Consider the following 19195-nt stretch of genomic DNA (forward strand, 5'->3'; position numbering starts at 1 on the left):
CATGAAGGGTCTAGGCCCGAAACGTCAGCCTCCCTGCTCCTATGATGCTGCTTGGCCTGCTGTGTTCATCCAGCCCTCTACCTGCCAGGATGTTGGTCCCAATGTTGTTCAGGTGCAGACAGTCCCACTTGTACATGTCCCACCTTCCCCAGAAATGGTCCCATTAATCCAAGAATCTAAACCCTCCCTCCTGCACCAACTCTTGAACCAAGGATTCATCTCTCCTATTTTCCTATTTCTAAACTCGCTAGCACGTGGCATTGGGAGCAATCCAGAGATTACCACCATTGAGGCCCTGCTTTTTAATCTACTAACTAGGTCCCTGAATTCTTGATGCAAGACCTCATTCCTCACTTTGCCAATATCATTGGTATTAACCTGTACAACAACCTCTAACTTATCACCCTCCCCTTTCAGGATACCCTGCAGCCATTCAGTGACATCCCTGACCATGGCACCAGGGAGACAACACACCATCCTGGCATCATGTCTTTGACCACAGAAATGCCTGTCTGCTCCCCGACTAAAGAATCCCTTATCATTATTGCTCTTCATTTCTTCCTCCTCCCTGCCAGCACAGTCAAACTGCTTGTGATGCCAGAACTTGGCTCTGACTGCATTCCTCTGAGTTGCTAGCACGCTCATCAGCTTCCAAAATGGAAAACCAGTTAGTGAGTGGGACCCTAGAGGACTCATGAGTATTTGCCTGTTCCTTCTGGACTGTCTGGTGGTCACCCATTCCCTCCTTTCCTCTGATCCCTTGCTATTGCGTAGATTACACTGCTCTTTGTAAAATAGTAGCAAACCTGGAGGCGTTTGTGTCCTTTTGTGCCTCACAATTAATAAAAAAACCATTAAAATTTAGATATGGTGTAAGTTGAAATTTTGACTAAATCTGTCCAAAAATGGTGAATATAAAAATGCATCTTTACACAACATTAAACTGTGCATTTGGCCACTAAGTGAAATTTATGTTTTTGCTCTATGAATTGCAGATTTGTGCTTAACATCACTATCAATCAAGATACAAATAACTCAAATTTGATATTTAAATTTGTCTCCAATCTGTTTCTGAAAAGTGGGGCAACTTTGCATTATGTTACACATATACTAAATGTTTTGAAAAGCACTATCTATTGCCTTATGGATTAGCATGTTGACTCAGAGTAAGTTATTGAACTTAAAGCTAAAGGCTTTTGTAAATTTGACAGTACTTTATTGGTTTTAGTTATAGTTACTTTTTGACTCTCTACACTCTTAGAAGCTCATCAGTCAGATGAAGTCAGTTCATTGTATTTGACAACTATCACCTTTGTTGTGGGACTAAAAAAAGTCACTGTGTGGGGTTTATAGTTCTACTCTCCTCTCATGATACACTCTGAAGAATACAGCACTTCCCAGTTAATCAGTAGCCTGTATTGAAAATTAAATTACATTTAGTGAACTATAATCAGGTTTCTTGCTGGCTTATCTTTTTGCTTACATTCTAACAGTAGCACTTGAAAGATGGGATGATAAAATATTACTCTGAAAGGAGTCCCATCTTTAAAAGACACAAAATGTGACAACATGTAAGAAATATGGGAAACCAGGTGTATAGTGAGATCTTGAAGAATTAAGAGGACAAGAGAATTCATTGTTGCTGTAGTCAAAGGTGATACTATTATAATTTTGTCTGAAAAGTTAAGAGTTTTGCTTACTCTCTGATCTCACTTGTGGAAGATTATGAAGTCATTTAATATCTGTTCTATGTGATTTAATACAAAAGTAAAGAAATTCTACAGTCAGTCAATATGTTTTATGACATAATGGAATGAATGTTGAAGGTTCTTGTTTTTGTCAGTCTTTTTATTTCTCACACATTTCCATCTAATCTGAAATCTGAACAAAATTATGTAAGATTTGTTTTTGTTTATCATGTATTAAGATATACGGTAGTGGCCGTGTGACATGCAACAAACTGGAGGCTATTGTAGATAGTAACAGCAAAATATGTACAAAAGTACAGAAATCTTACTCTATCTACCCACTTGACTGCAATCATACCTGCCCCTCAACTTGACTGCAAAGCCTCTCTGTGCCTGTCTACTCAAACCCTGACATTCACGCCTCTCCCTGAGTGCCAGTCCAAAATCACTCCCACTCATCTCTGTTGCCAAACTGACTTCCAATTCTGCTGCCTTCCTCATCTCTTGTTGTGGCCACGACAAATATGAGAGAAATGTAGACAAAAGGTAAGAAAAAAGGCAAACAAATATTATAAGAAACAAATGTGAAATGGTGGAAAATGGTGGCAAAGCAAACGAAGACAGGACAACAAAAGTCACAGAGGAAATCTAGAGGCAAAGATTTGAAGGAAGAGACAAAAAGGGCACTTTTCACAATGACAGTCATTGATAGGATAGATGTTGTTCTCCCATCATCTGTAATATACTCCACTATAAAGCCACTGACCACCAGAGACTCTCAGAATTGCAGATCCACATTTCTCTGGAAAATTGCAATTTTTTCTGGGAATATTATTACATTCTTACACGGTCTTCCAATAGCGTAAATATATTTGAGAAGAAATTGATAAGTGCATGAGGAGAACAGGAATAGAAGGATATAATGGCAGAGTTGCATGAAATAAGGTGACAGCAGGTTTATTTGGAGCACAAACAATAGCATAAACCTGTTTGGTTGAATGGCTAGTACTATGCTGTAAATACTGTGGGGTATTTTTAACTTCAGGTCAGACATCAAAATGTTAACAATTATGATTCCAACTCCAAAGTGACTCTAGCCAGTTTAAATGCAGGTAGATTTTGGAAGTGACCGATTCACTGTCAGTGGTGGGCTGGCCACCAGACACTTTTAAGGAGGCCACATCCATCTGTGTTGACATGCTTCACTAATATTGTTTGGTTTTACTGGGTCTTGAGAATCTCAGTGGACATAAGGTGGGGTTACCTAGATCCATTAGGCAAGTGTTTTAATAGCACTGTTTGTTAACAAGGAAAAGCAGGGGTATTTCCTCTAGGCCTAACCAGCTAATCTGCAAACACTCTCCATACACTCTTCAGTGCCTGCTATGTGAACTTGTCCAGCAAATCGCTCCCCCATACTATCATCATGACCCCACAACCACCATCTCACTGCTGTCACTGTCTGTGATCTCTCCCCACTGCATCCTCCTTCATTAGGCTTTCCCACTCCACTGCTAATTAGCCTGTCAATCAGGTAACTTGTGTAATTCCTCCAACTCCCACCTGAACGTACAGTTCAATCAAGATTGCGGCTCATATAATTACATGGACAGTATACAAAGGGGAGCGGCAAATAGAGGTTTCAAGGAACATTGAGTACTGATGAAAAAATATATAGATTGTCCAAGTTTTTCACTTTGCACTCATCAGGATAACTTGCAAGAAATACCAAAGTAAAGGGAAAACAACATTTATTTTACATGAGAAGTGAGCCCTGACAGTTTGGCAAATCAATTCATGCAAATTGTTCTGTTGAGGGCAAGTCAAAAAAACTTTGACAAACTGTGCATTTTTCAGCAATACTCAAATCTCTAATACATGATATCTTCTCCTACAAAAAAAAGAATAATGAACTGACAGCAGGAATTGCAGTGGATCTTATATGGGGGAGGGTAATTTGATGGATTAGTTGTTCACTACTGTACTGACCGCTCAGTAAGTACCAGTTTATTTCACACACTTTGACAATAGAAACTAAACAGCTGAAACTGCTGGTAAAAATGTTACAATGTGAAATGTTTTATGAGGCAGAACAAAATTACTTTCTTATCTGTTTTGACCCATTCATTTTGGTTGGGATGGTGCCTCTGCTAAAATAATGGGGTTTGATAGGGCTGCATCAAGTCTAACATCACCCACAATGATTTCCAGGTGTAGGTTGTAAAATATTTTCTTTTAAATTAAAATCTCAGCACAATGAGCATTAAATCACAATCCTAGGCTATTTTAGCAACATAGCATTACCACAGCTATTAACACTACCATAATCAGCAAAGAAAATGATCCCTTACTTGTATTGGGTATTCGAGGTGTGCCAAAATACAGAGAGACTTTGGCACCTTTTAGACGCACTTGACCCCAGTAGGTTACAGCTTGCAGGTCCACTAAATAGCTGCTGTTAGGCTGGAGACCTTCCAGGACCACATGGTTTTGAGACTGCGAGGAGTATAAAATACTCTTGATATCATACAGTACATAGTCTGATTACAAACATTCAATTTATGCTTCCAACATTGAATGGAGACAAAACATTCAAATATGGTCCTTGAAAACAGAATTCCTGTGTTTTATTGAACCACCCTCCAAATATAGCCTTTGTTTGCCAAATAAAATGGCATATAATCATCGTAAATTGTCAAGTGGATGCACACAAATATGCCGTGTTGTACTATATTAATGTTTCACCGTGTGGGAAAGGCATGACCACACAAAGCACTTCTGTCTTATGCTATTTCCTTTTGTTTTAAAGTTGCTGACCACACTCACCCCATTTATGGTTTTCCTTCTTTTCTTTTTGGCTGGCACTCCTGACTTTGCATTAACAGTCCAACTCCAGAACACTTTGTAATGGTGGACAGGAATATCAGGCTCTTCCAACATGTCCCAGACGATCCTTGTGGTGACAGTGCCATCACTATTTGCAGTAAAGTTACTGACTCTCACATTGGATGGTGCAGGTGGGGCTGAAGGATCTGAAACCACACAAAGAGTAAATCAGTGAAAGGTGAAGATTTAACACCTTGCTGTATACAATTGTTAGCCTCTACTACAACCAGAATGCACTTAGAAATGTGAGTTCAAGTGTTTAACACTTGTTCTGCTTCAGAAGTACAATATTCTAGATGTCTTGGGAAGTACCAATAATTCTTAAAATGCGCACAAATCAAAATTTAATTATAGCCTTAAGGTTTTTGCATGTTTTATCCTTTCTCTATCGTTATTGATTTGTCTCTCACCCAATACATGAAAATAAATTGCTTTGAAATGGAGAAGTCTATAAAACACACATATAATTGTCACTTAAAGGGGTGATTTCCAACGTAGCTCTTCTGCTGACAAACAGCTGGAAGAGAGTGTATGGTCAACAGCTGAATTTCCAACCCATGCCATGGCATGCTAGACTCCTCCTAGAGTATGAAGTTGCAAAATTCTTCTTTTAATATCTTTTTAGCTTAGCTTACATTCTATCTGAAGAGCAGAACTTGTGTTCTGTCCTCTTTGAGGCAACCTTTTGACTTTAAACTTTGAATACTCCAGGCATTCCAGGTGAATGAAAGTATAGTCAGTTGGAGTGTCAATCTTTTACACTGCCTTAAAATTGTACCGTCATACTTTCCATAAAACAGCACCTCTTAATGGATCACAGCGACCTTTGCTTTATTAGTAAGGCTACGCTCATACTTGCCAGAGCCTTCCAGTAATCATCCTGCTGAGGATTTTTGGGTCAATAGCAAAACTTCTCATTGGAAAGCACAAGCACTTCTTCAGCTGTAGCTCTGTTGTCTTTGGCTCTGTGTTAAATAAAACTATACCATTCCACTACTCATTACTGAAGGGGCTTGTCCAGGCCCTGCCTTCTCACGCAACTAAATCTGTAGTCACATGCCTCTCAGCTGCAAGGTCAAGGAGGCTAATGTGGTTGGTATCAAGGCTGCTGCCTTGACAGAAAATCTGATTTGGAAATTGAGGCTGAAATAACATTTTGTAGAGAACTTGGCTGCCAATCTCCTTGAATACTAACTGCTATATGAGGATCCCTTACAGCCGGACCTCCTGGATTAGGGAGTGTCTGCCTCTGTCTTTGTCTCCTGCTCCCCCATTGTAAGACAATCAGACAATGGCACTGCACACTTCACCATTTTCCTGGAGGAATTCTGGCAAATTTCAGGGCATGGATCAGTAGATAATAGGGAACTTTGATCCATAGATACGTAGGGTTTTTATAGTACTGGATTGGGTTTGAACTCACAGCTTCAGAGTCTGAAAACCTGCCCAATGCAGAGGACAAAAAATAGGATTAACTTAATTATCTTGTGAATTTAATACCAAGAAATCAAGTGAAGAAAATGTGTAAGATATATATCATTCTTTTCTGGATTGCCTTTTTATTAAAAGAGAATGATCTCTTACAACAGAATGTCATTCTTAGACGATCACCCAGACCAAAATTTTCTTTCTGAATTCTGACCATCTGAGTCGAACACTCAGTTAAAGTCCTGCTAACTTTGAAGGGGTCTGAAATTATATAAGCTGTTTGCCTTCTTTTGGTACATTATTTTACCAACTACAGTGGATTGGGCAACAATGTCTGTGGCTGGGGTTGCCAAACTGCAGATCTGGGGTGAGCAATTGGGATCACCAGATCGGGGGAGATCAATGGCACCTGTGGAGGTGTGTCTCAGAAGTTTCAGTTCTGACATCAACTCTGCAGTACCTTTAACACGCATACGTTTTTTAAGCTCTGAGATCCAATCTTTAAGCCTGCAAATGGTTTTCTTTAAATACACATGCACGGTTGTTGGAATTTGCCTCCATTTCACTGCCTCAATATCACCCCATCTCCAGCTCCCAATTTTGACTCTGGGACTGTACCAATTGTCAGACGTTAAAATGGAGTCATCACAACCATTTTGGAAATCCAGTTTGGGAAGCCCTGGCTTAAGAACTGTTTGTCCATATCTTGGTTGGGAAACATATTTCTGTGTCACTTAATTTCATATGCTATCTAAAATTACAGTCACATCAGAAGTCAGCCACGTAAAACACTGCATTTTGCATGTAAAGTCTGCTATTCTTGAGAGAAATATTCTTTCAATGATCCAGGGCATTAACCAGTTATTAAAAATTAGATAAACGGAACTCTGGATTTCAGCGAATAATAACTTTGATGAACTTCCATGTCTCAACACATGGACTCTGGTGGCCATTTGTAAAAGCCAACATCCATAGTTGTTTACAGCTCATAATTCAGGACTATCATAAGTGATGGATAATATCAAGGCTCTCCATTTTAAAGACTTCTTGTTGTCATCAGGAGAGTAATTAGTGAAATTTTAGAACAGGAAGAAATAATTATTCAGATTATAATAACACACCCAAAACTCATACATGTCTCTGACAAGTCTATCTGAGCAACCCTTAGGACAACTAATGTAACATAAACAAATTAGGTTATCATTTGATTTTTTCTTTGTCCAATATTCTGAAGTTTAAACAAATAATTGAGACCATTTCCCGTTAATGTGCCACAAATCTCATTCTGACGTTTCATCCAATAGCTTTGTACACAAGGCCTCACAAACAGGGCTCAGAATGGTTGTTGCTTTTAAGAATACTGCACTTTTGTAAAAGGCAAAGAAAACTTTAAAAGAAAATCTGAAAACACCAGATGAAATCAAGATTTTAAAAGATTTTGGGACCAAAAGCTTAACACCCACTGTCAGAAGAATATATATATTATATAATATATATAATATATAAATGAAAGGTCTGCCCAGTAAGAAGGTTAAATCTTGTATGTCTCTCTCTCTCTTTCTACTCTCATTACATGTAACTGTGGTGCTTTACAGAGGCACCTCAGCTAAGTTATTTATCAGTTCTTCCGCCACACATCTTCCCAAACCTTCGAGATGCAATTAGTAGGCCAGAGCTCCACTGATGCAAACTCTGACATTTTCTATCAAACAGAATGCTTTATGAAAATAGATTTTTAAAACTGCTTAACTTATACCTTTTTCTGTGAAAAAGAAATTCTCACTGATTATACTGATAATCAGGGAGAACAAAGGAAGATTATTGTTGTATTAAACACATTACTATATTGAGGCAGTCCAGGGAACATTCTCTAGACTCATTCTGGGGATGGAGCATCGTCATAAGAGGAAATATTGGGCTTGTACTCCTTGGAATTTAGAAGAATGAGAGGCAATTTTATTAAAACACACTAGATTCTTAGGGGACTTGGCAGGGTGGAGGGAGAGGTGGTTTTCCCCTTGTGGAAGAGACAACGACTAGAGGGCATAATGTCAGAGTAAAGGGTTGCAATTTTAACAAGGAGGAATGAGGAATAATTTATTTTCTCAGAAATATTAAATCTGTGGAATTCATGACTGCAGTCAGCTGACAAGACTGGGTCATTAAGTATATGCAAGGCTAAGATAGACAGATTTTTAATCAGTATGGGATCAAAAATTAAAAAGAAAAAACAGAAAATGAGTTGAGGATGATCAGATCAGCCATGATCTCATTTAATGGTGGAGCAGGCTCAATGGGCTGAATGGACTATTTTAGCTCTTAAATTTTATGTTCTTATTTATCCTTAGAGCCACTTACATTGATTACTCTTAAGGATACTCTTAAAGTGTGGATATGGTATTGAGATAAAGATATGTAGAAGCAGATACCATACCATTCACTCAGTTCTTGATATCAATCAGAAGGTTGTATCTTTAACTGTACATTTAAAACTCGTCTTTAGTGCCAAGGTGTTAAACATTACCAATTTTCCATTCATTAAACTGATATTCCAGGCCGGCAACCAACCAACCTATCAGGGCAGGAGACCGAAGCCAGTGATCCTTGGGAGCTTTTCCCTGAGAGCAAGATGTGGTCAACAGGCAATTAATATGTTAATTAAGTTTTCTGCCTCACAACAATATGAACATACAAATAAGGAACAAGAGGAGGCCATTCAACCCTTTGTGCCTATTCTGCTATTCGATAAGATCTTGGCTGATCTGATTAACTCTACATTCCAGCATATCTCCGATTATCTTTCATCTGCTTGGTAATCACTAGATGGGATACTCATTGAGTACACATTGGATTGAGAATATGTTTCACATTTTTTATGGTTTAACCAAATTTTCCCTGTAAACTGACCCCCTCAGTTGTGAAGATGATGGGACTTCTATTAACATCGAGTGCAATGAATTTGAAGCTTGACACAGTCTTGACCATTCAGTGGGTATTACACTGTCACCGATGTCAAGTTTTTTTATTTCTACTTATTTCTTTTTATTAAATAAGCTGCCTCCTCCCAGCTGTAAATTTTAATTATTGCTAATATTCTGTTGGGCTCTTTATCTTTCAAGAACAGAAATAAAAAAAGCAATTTAGGTGACATATTAGTTAGGACAAAAGCATCAAGGAAGTTTTCAAATAGTTGAGTTCTTTTCATATTTTGGGTAATGGGCATTTGGAAAGCTTCGACCTGGAGAAATATCTAACAAAGTCTTAGGAGTTAAAAGAAAAAGAATAATGAAAGAACATATTTAGGTTGGGGGCAGGAGGTTTAGGAGAGATATGAGGAAAATGTATTTACCCAGAGGGTGGTGGAATCACTGCCTGTAAAGGTGTAGATGCAGACATCCTTATAACATTTAAGAACTATTCAGATGTGCACTTGCAATGTCAAGGCATATGAGGCTTTGAGCCATGTGCTGAAAAATGGGATTAAAATAGTTAGGTGGTAGTTTTTGATTGGTACAGACACAATGGGCCAAAGGGCCTTTCACTATGCTGCAGACTCTATGAATCTAAACATGAGCAGGTTTGCAGATATAGTATTCATAGGAAGTCTGACTTGCAAGGTGAGAGAGAATTTCTTCTCTGCACCATTTGGAGTCATAAGTGTTCTTGATAAACTAGCTAGCAATAAACTCATAGACATTTACAGTACAGAAGGAGACGATTTGATCCATCATGTTTGCAGCAGTCAACAAAAATCTGACTACACTAATCTCATTTTCCAACTCTTGCTCCATAGTCCCGGAGGCTATGGCAATGCAAGTGATCATGTAAATTCTAATTATATGTTACAAGAATTGCTGACTCAATCCCCTTTTCAGGTAGTGATTTCAAGACTCTCAGCACCCTCTGGGTGAAAAAGTTTCTCCACAACTCACCTTATAGCCTTCTAGCTCTTACTTCAATTTAGTTACACATAGTATACAGAGAAAGCTCATCCTTGCAAGATGGATGTTTTCTAAAATTTGAATAAGAGATTGCAATTACTGTGCCCTTGAAACCTTTAAGGAATGGAAGTGACCAGTGCCATCTACTGTATCTCATACATAGAAACAAAGAAACATAGACACTAAGGGCAGGATTAGGCCATTCAGCCCTTTGATCCTGCTCCATTATTCAATATGATCTTGACTGACCTCTTTCTTAATGCCATATTCCCACTTTCTCACCACACACTTTGATGCCTTTAAAACATAAAAAAGTTTCTTGAATATGCACAGTAATCCAGCCTCCACAGTCTACTGTGCCACCATCTTAGTAAAGAAATGTTTCCTCTTCTCAGTCCTAAATGGCCGATTCCATATCCTGTGATGGTGATCCTGGTTCTAGACTTCCCAACCCAGAAGAAATATCCTCCCTGCATCTAGTCTGTCCAGCCCTGTTAGAAATTTATACATTTCAATAAGATCCCCTCTTATTCGTCTAAAGTCTCATGACTACAGGCCCACTCGAACCAATCTCTTCTCATATGACAGTCCCCTTTATCAGCCTAGTCAGCTTTTATTGCACTTCCTCCATGGCAAATATATCCTTTCTAGGGGATGGTGATTAAAACACCATTTGCCTTCCTAATTGCTTGCTGCACCTGTCTACTCTCATTGACTGGAGTACAAGGTCAACCAGATCCCTTTGTGCATCAACATTTCCCAACATATCACCATTTAAGTAATACCGTGCCTTTCACGAAGATCAGTTAATTCACTTGGCTGGACAGCCAGTTTGTTCAAACAGAGTGATGCCAATAATACGGGTTCAATTCCCACACCGTCTGAGGTTACCAGAAAGGATGCGCCTTCTCAATCTCTCCTCTTGTCTTCGGTGTGGTGATCCTCAGGTTAAACCATCACAAATCTCCTCACTCTAATGAGAGATCACACCTATGGTCCTCTGGGACAATGGCAACTTCATCTTTATTCTGTCTTTCTGTTTTTCACAAAGAAATGTATAACTTCACATTTATCCATGCTATACTGCATCTGCCATGTGTTTGCCCACACACCCTGAAGCCTCCTTGCATCCTCCTCACAACTCACAATCCTACCTAGGTTTGTGTCATCATCAAACTCGGAAACATTATATTTGGTTCCCAGTTGAACTACATTGCAAAATGGTACTAATTCCAAAAGGCTGTCAAAAAGCTTACAGTAGAAAAGGCCACTGCCTCTTTCTTAGACTTTTATCACTGCGGCTTATATATTCCATCACATAATATTTTAATATGTTTATTTTAATAAGGATTAAGTGAAACAAATGCGTAAAAATAACATTAGTTCACCTATTATAACTGAAATCTTTGCAGTTTAACATTTAGGATGACAACTGTAATATTTTACATTTGCCTTAAGATGCAGATTGAGGATATCCAACAAAATTCAACATTCTGAGATCTTTTTCTGCAGTAATGCTGAATTGAAAACATACTTGAATTTCATGCTGAACAAGCCAGAGATATTAGTCATACACATGTAAAATGTCTCCACCCAGTACATCAGGCTCTAAATTGGGCTTCAACAGGACTGGAAGTCCTGAAAGGCCGGAAAAAAATGGCAGCATTGTCATGCATCCTGCTGCCATTTTAAGGAGGCACAGTTTTCCTGAGAGTGAAGAGGAAGTGCACGCCTCCTAATCCACCTGCACTCCTAAACAGGCCAATCTAAAGTTGTTTTTTTAAAGGACAATTCTGCAACCTCTTGGAATCCAGCCAGCAGGAGCTAGTGTTCAGTGGCTGTCTGAATCAGACCAGCTGCAGGTGGGTGAGGACCATGCCAGGAATTATGCATGGAGAGGTGAAGGGAAGGCAACAGCAGTTAGAACTTTGCCCATTGGGTTAGTTGGCAGCCTCCTGGCAAATCATGGGCAGTGGAGAGGTGAGCAAGCCTGTTTGGATTTCACCTGAACACTAGGAAGAGTGTGGCTGGGAAAGGAAAGGTGAAGCAGAACAGAAACCCGAACAGAATCTACAGGCAAAGACAAACGTATATGTAAACAACCAAGAATCAGTGCCAAAGGAGACTGCAACTTGTTAAGGAGATGTCCTCATTAGTGAAATCTCACTATAGTGCATGACTCAGGGGGTGGCAGATGACCTCTTCACCAAGTGTCAAAAACACATTAAATTCATAACTGATGGCATACCGCAGGCTCACTCAGAGGCCCTGGACCAGTCGGGTAGTTCCTGGCAATACCATCCTGCAAGGATGTCAGTCATTGTGCTGTGGTATTGTACTCCTACTAACCTGGCCCTCCACAGAGTTGTGGGTTATGAGGACAGTGAGGACCTGGAAGAGGACAATTCTTCAGAGGAGGAGGAACAGGAGAACAGGAAAGAGAGAAACTGGGGCAGAGGGAGGCGATGCCAAACAGAAAAATGTCCCTCCTGCACAACGGGGTGGCCTCCTCCTCTCTCCCTCCTTTCTCCCATGGGTGCCAGTCTTTGACTGTCCTGTGCTATTGTGGGTCCCTGTAGTGCAATGTCAGGTCTTTCCAAAAACTCCCTTCATTAAGACATCCTCAGGGATGATTGCATCGGGTGTCTGATACTCGCCAACATCCCTGCCCCTCATGGCTTTAATTAGACTCCCTTTCCATCTCCGTGTCTATGAAGAGTTCCCACCTGCAGGAAACTGAACTAGTTCCTGTGAGCTGTAAATGATTTATATTTGACATTCAAGTTTCATTATTGTAATTCTAATATTTGCTGGATCTTCATAGGTCATGAACTGAAAACGTTTAAAAAGGGTCAGGCTTCTCAATCTTCCTGGATTTCTTTTGCAATCTGGAGGTTAATGTTTAACAGGGCCGTTCATAAAGAAAATAAAGGGATCAAATTGTTTTCATTGTAGGCAGTAGATTTACCAAGGATTATGAATGCAGTTGCAAAGAATGTTTCATTCTGGTGAGACTACTAACTATATTCACCACAAAACCACAGTTATTTCAGGCATTTAACTAAATCTGGGAAAATCCACCTGTTTCAAGACCTTTAAACAAAGGGAGAAAAATAAAACGATGAGAGCAGTTCTTATCCCTGACTGACAGACACCAGGCTGGTGTAAGATGTAAACAGTAGTACAAACCTTTTGAGGAGCGGAAGTGTTTGCTGGGTGCAGTGAATCCTCTTGTACCGTGTACATTAACTGCAGCGACACGGAACTGATACCACCGACTGGGACGGATGTCAGGCAACTGAACCCGCTCTTCTGTGGTCTGGTGGCATAAAGAACAGTTTTTGCAAATGGTTTTAAGAAATTCAAATGAATAATTTGTGTCAAATCAGCACCAACAAGAATCACACTAATTTGTGCATGAGGCATATTTGCGGGCACTACTCCTAAAGTTCAGGCAGAAACGTGATGACACATCAGGCCTCTCACAGGCCGGCTGAAGAGTTGATGAGAGATCTGTATTGGCAGATTTTTTTCCTGGAATCAATACCCCAGAGGGTAGCAGTGAGAACTGCCCAGCAGCGCCATAAGGCTGGCTGAATGATGAGCAACCCTGGAAAACCCAGGATTACGGAGCACACGGGACAAAGCACAGTGATGTGGGCGGGTTTCTTACGTTCGGGGGTTGCAGGGAGTTGCAGGCAAGGGGGTCAGAAGTAAGGGATGGGAGGTGGTAACCAGCCGGCTATCCCCCATTCCTCCCATCTGGTCTAGTCCCTGGATCAAGCTCTGATTGAGAGTCCCACACTACCCCCAGCCCTACCTAAGAGGACATGATACTCAGGGGGTAACAGCAGCTGTTACCTGCAGCTGGATGAATGCTAATGGTAGTAGCCTGAGAGCCTCAAGCTTCCTTAATTGCCCATTTAACGATTTCAATGGCAGTGGGATGGGCTGCCCAAGGATTAATTCCAGTGGAGGTATAAAGGCAACAGGTTTGCATATACCACCACCCTGTCTAAGTCAATGCCTTTCCTGCCTCCAAGCTCACCTCCTCTAGGTGCAGAAGATTCCACTCATGCCACAAATATTGGTTGTGCCCAGTAAATGACACTTCTGACACTTCTCAATATACCTGGCATTGACGTACAAGAGCTGTGTTGTTCATTGCTCTACTTAACACATTTATAATGCACTGTGGCTCAACAAGCACTGGGAATCTCTCAGGAACTGCATTATAAAAGCTTTGTGCTAAGGGTCAGCAAACTAATTGACATTGGAGGACACTGTACCCAAGGCCAACCTTAACCTCACTCAATGTGCAAACTCTTTTGGTTGTGACTTGACATTGATCAAAACATAAACATTAGATGACTTTCTTCCTCCTTAATCCAGGAATACAGTCAGTCCCCAATTTACGAAAGTCAGACTTACAAACATTCAAACTTACGAACACAATCCCACAAAAGGGTGTAATTTTAAAAACCCGAACATTTCCTATACTTACAAAAGGCTGCATTATACTGTCCGGCATTGTGTTTTGAGTTGCATACAAATTGACTTGCAAATGGATTCCAGAATGGAATCTGGTCACAACCTGGGGACTGCCTGTGTTTAGCTTTACTGTAGTGTCTACAGCATCATCATGACTGAGATAAATAATCTTAGTAACAAACAGGTAGAGGGGCAGGAGAAATTATCTTGGGGAATGAGGAAATGGCACACACATTGAACAAATGCTTTGTCCATCTTCAGAATGGAGGGCTCAAGTTTCATACCAAAACCATGAGCTAAAAAAAGGACAAATAAAGAAAATAAATATCAGCACAGAAAAAATATTGGAGAAACCTGAGGGACTAAAATCTGACATCTGCAGGTCCTGAGCACTGCCAATCTATGGTTCTGAAAAAAGATAGTATTTTGTCCTTTTTTTTAAGAGACATTTTAAGACTGAGGTGAAGAGCTGTCTTGTTGGAAAGCCAGTAAAGTAAACAGCTTGTGAGGCGTTAGGGTTTTTTAAAAATTGGAACAATAGAAGCAGCCAGGATGGGTGTGGCCATCTCTCACAGATCAGGATTTCTAGTTTTTAGTTTATTAGCTTTGAGATTCAGCATCAGTTGCTATTGGAGTCTCAACAGGATTGAAGTAAAGGTCTCCTGACTGCTACTCTCTCTTAGTTTTTGCTTGATATTTTTTCTCTCTCTCTGCTGCTAGGCTGCATGTGAGAAAATCTGATTTCTGAATATTCCTTTTGGCCAAGGGGTGTGTCTATGGGATGTTCCTGTATTGGAACAGTTAATTAATAATAGTTACCGTATCTATTATTCTGTTAAGTTTTCTAATAGAGTTAAGTTATTCTGAGTTCCTTTATTTTTGTGTTTTAACTGTGGCGTTTAAATATATTGTATTTTGTTTAACATCGAGTAGTTTGACCAGTCAAATTGCATTTAATAAAGTGCTTTACATTTGCCTTTAAAATAAGAAAAAATTAGGGTCTAGGCTACCTTCTTAAAATATTTTGAGGGAGTCTGGTCTGGTCTGTAACAATAGCTGCAGAGGTAATATTAGCTGTAATCTTCCAAAATTCCTTAGAATTGATGATGGTCACATTACAAATGTTATACCACTTTTCATGAGAGACAGAGGAGAATGGTAAACTAAAGGCCAGTTAGCCAGTTAGCCCAACATCAGTCATTTGGAAAAAATGCGTGTACCTGTTATTAAGGAAATTTTCACAATGCACTTAAAGAGTGGCTAGTAAAAGTCAACAGGATTTTACGAAAAGAGCATTCCATTTGACAACATGTATTAGAATTATTTGAGGAAGCAACTAGATAAAAGGGAGCCAGTCAATGTAATGTACTTGGATTCCCAAAGGCATTCATTAAGGCTCCATACAATAGGTTAATAGGTGTAATAAAAATGTTTGGAATAACGTGTATTATATTAGCAAGGATAATGGTTTGGTTAATGGACAGGAAGCAAGGATCAGTGCTGGAGTCTCAGCTGCTTATAATCTTTAATACAGAAAGTAATATCTCTAATTTTGAATCCACCTAACGGGAAAGGTAAGCTGTGGGAAGGACGCAGAGGGGCTCCAAAGAGTCCCAGACAGATTAACTGAAAAGGCAATAGGATGGCAAATAAAAATGTGAGTTACTTGTTGTTACTTTGGTCACTAAAATAAAAAAGCACAATATTTTTGAATAGATGTGAAAATTACACATAATGATATTCAAAGAAACCTGGGAGTGCTTGTACAAGGAGTGCAGAAAGTCAACGTGCAGGTGCAGTAAGCCATTAGGATGTTGTAAGCCAAAGGCATGTTGGCCTTTATCGCAAGGCATTTAAAGTACAGGAATTACGAAGCCTTGCTAACATTGTTACAGAGCTTTGGCTAAACCACTCTGGAGTACTGTGTGCAGTTTGGTTTCCACATTAGTGAATGGATGTACTTGGATATGGAACAGTGAAGGCTCACTAAGTTGATCCATGGGAGGAAGGTCCAGTTTCGCGATGAGTGGGCGTGTAAATATTCTATATTGCTTAGAAGAATGAGAAGCATTGAGACATACAAGATTTGAAAGAGGTTTGACATCTAGATTACTGAGAGATAGCTTCTGCTTCCTGAGGAATCCAAAACACAGGGTCACAGTCTTTGGATAAAGGTATAATCAGATGGACTGAAATGAGGAGAAATTACTTCACTCAAAGGATTGAGACTCAATTGAATTTGTCATCCTAAAGTGTTGTGGATGATCGAAGGAACACAGGAGTAGGCCATTCAGCCAATCAAGCCTGCATTTCAATTAGATCATAGATGATCATCTACTTCAATGCCACTTCCTGCACTATCTCCATAGCTCTTGATGTAATTAGTCTTTAAAAACCTATCAGTTTCTGTCTTGAACATGCTCATAATGATTGAGCTTCCACAGCCCTTTGGGGTAGGGAATGCCAAAGATTCACCACCCTCTGAATGAAGAAATTCCCCTTCTTCTCAGTTTTAATGGTCTCATCCTGTATCCCGTTGGTCTTAGACTCACTAGCCAGAGGAAACATCTTCTGTATTCCTGCACTGAAAAATTCTGACATTATTGAAAAATGTTTAAGGGTAAGATAGATAGGTTTTTGGTCTCTGTAAATCAACGGTTAGGGCACTATCAGGAAGATGGAGTAGTAGTCTTAGATTAGCCATAATCGTATTAAATCATGGAATAGGCTCATTGGGACATTTCGTCTACTCCTGCAACAAAAACAGAAATTGCTGGAGAAACTCAGTAGGTCCAGCAGTATCTGTGAAGAGAAAACAGACATAACATTTCAGGTTCTCTACTCCTGCTCCTATTTTTTATTTCCTTATAGATTGAGGCTATTGATGCCAGCAAGGAGAATATTGAAGCACAGCGCCATAGAGAGAATCTCTGTTTGTAATTTTATAAATATGAAGTTATGATACCAAGCTATGAAAAACTGTAAGTAATTACACAGGAATTTAGATTCTTGCTGCAAAAATAAAAGACCACCTCTATGAATTTCAGAGCTTAAAGAAGAACTACCTCTCAGTTTTGTTTGTTTCTGTTTCCCTCATCTTCTTTTCTCACACGCAAATTGTGAAATAGAATTATGTAGAAGTTTGCAGCAGCAACAGTTAATCAAATCTGCCCATACTTAACATGGACCTTAAGGAAAAGTTGAAACAAATTTGTTTAAACAAGATGTACTTTTAACAATGTACACCTTTGATAAAATATTCAAACATTAGGGTAAGCAAAGAAACAAAGCTGCCAGTGCAATGCAGTTTTATTTCATTAAACCCACAAGGTGCATTTCCTCAAAGGCTGTTGATATGGGTTCACTGGAAGCAAGCAATGCCATGTGTATTGTTGGTATAGCATCAGTAATATCTGTGTATGTGATTGTACTCTACACTCTAAGATAGAAATCATTTCCAAACCCTTAAGAATGTTTATAATCAATAAACTGATTACATAGTCGTAAAACTACATGTAGAGGTAAACAGGACACTATCCAATTAGCTGACTGATAATCGACATAGTTTTTCATGAAATTTTGGCTTTACACAGGTCTATCTGCTGATCCCTCAATGTTTTTCAAATAAAAAGCATTTGCTGTGACAGGATTTCTGTTTGGAGTTTTGATTTATAAAACGCTCCAGTTACAAACTGGTAAACCACATACAATCAAAAAATGTCACAACAAATCACAGGTCATCATGGTTCTGAACATGGCCAATGTAGCGAAGTGATTTACTAGTTACTCATTAGTGTGCTTGCAATTCAATATCATGCATAATACAGCCCTGAATGTTGTGGGACAGCAACTTATAGAATGAAGTAAAATAAAACACAGAATTGCAGATGCTGGAGATATGAAATAAAAACAGAAAGTGCTCGACAAACTCAGCAGGCCTGTAAGTATTTCAAGTCCAATGACCCTTTGTTAGAACTGTGAGCCCAGTGTACCTCTGGCTGAGGTGTCTGCTTCATAAAGACAAGACAAGGTAAAGGAGAGATGCTATGAGGATCCAGGTAGGTTCAAAGTGAATGAGCGGTTAGAGAGCAAGCACACAGCCCAGAAATGCAGCCTGGTCTCGACCACGAGCTGGGCGCATGCCCCTGAGCACAAAATGTCCTTGCTGCGGCTCTACAATGATAGCTGCTGGATCAGCCCATGGTGCCACATTGGAGTGCAGAATCACACCGTAGTTGGATCACAATTGTGGCATGAGGGTTCTTAGAGGCTGGCATGGATCAGACACCATTGCCTCTGGACTTGCTTGCATGTGGCTACTGCCCATGCAGTGTGCCCTGAGATATTGGTTCTTGGTCTGCAACACGAAAGTCCTTTGGAGCAAGTGGCGAGCTGAAGTAGTCAGGTACCTGTGGTTCTGACTTCCATGTCAAGAATTTTCAGTATCCTAGAAAACAAGGTGTAGAACTGGATGAACACAGTCGGCCAAGCAGCATCAGAGGAGCAGGAAGGCTGACGTTTCGGGCCTAGACCCTTCTTCAGAAATGGGGGAGGGGAAGGGGGTTCTGAAATAAATAGGGAGAGAGGGGGAGGCGGATAGAAGATGGATAGAGGAGAAGATAGGTGGAGAGGAGACAGACAGGTCAAAGAGGCGGGGATGGAGCCAGTAAAGGTGAGTGTAGGTGGGGAGTTAGGGAGGAGATGGGTCAGTCCAGGGAGGACGGACAGGTCAAGGGGGCGGGATCCTGTTTGTTTCAGTAT

General features: G+C 39.9%; 1 protein-coding gene across 1 annotated transcript in view; it reads right to left on the reverse strand.

The window, feature by feature from the left end:
• Positions 1-19195, reverse strand: part of LOC109913292 (anosmin-1) — a 215278-nt gene that overhangs the window by 23974 nt on the left and 172109 nt on the right. Inside the window, exons 6-8 of the mRNA XM_048598054.1 lie at positions 13133-13262; positions 4515-4720; positions 4040-4184 (exon numbers count right to left, since the gene is read on the reverse strand). Of these exons, the coding sequence (XP_048454011.1) occupies positions 4040-4184; positions 4515-4720; positions 13133-13262 (481 nt within the window). The remainder of the gene's footprint in view (positions 1-4039; positions 4185-4514; positions 4721-13132; positions 13263-19195) is intronic.

The sequence above is a fragment of the Rhincodon typus genome, chromosome 6 (assembly GCF_021869965.1).
Source record: "Rhincodon typus isolate 14 chromosome 6, sRhiTyp1.1, whole genome shotgun sequence".
Taxonomy (NCBI): Eukaryota; Metazoa; Chordata; class Chondrichthyes; order Orectolobiformes; family Rhincodontidae; genus Rhincodon; species Rhincodon typus.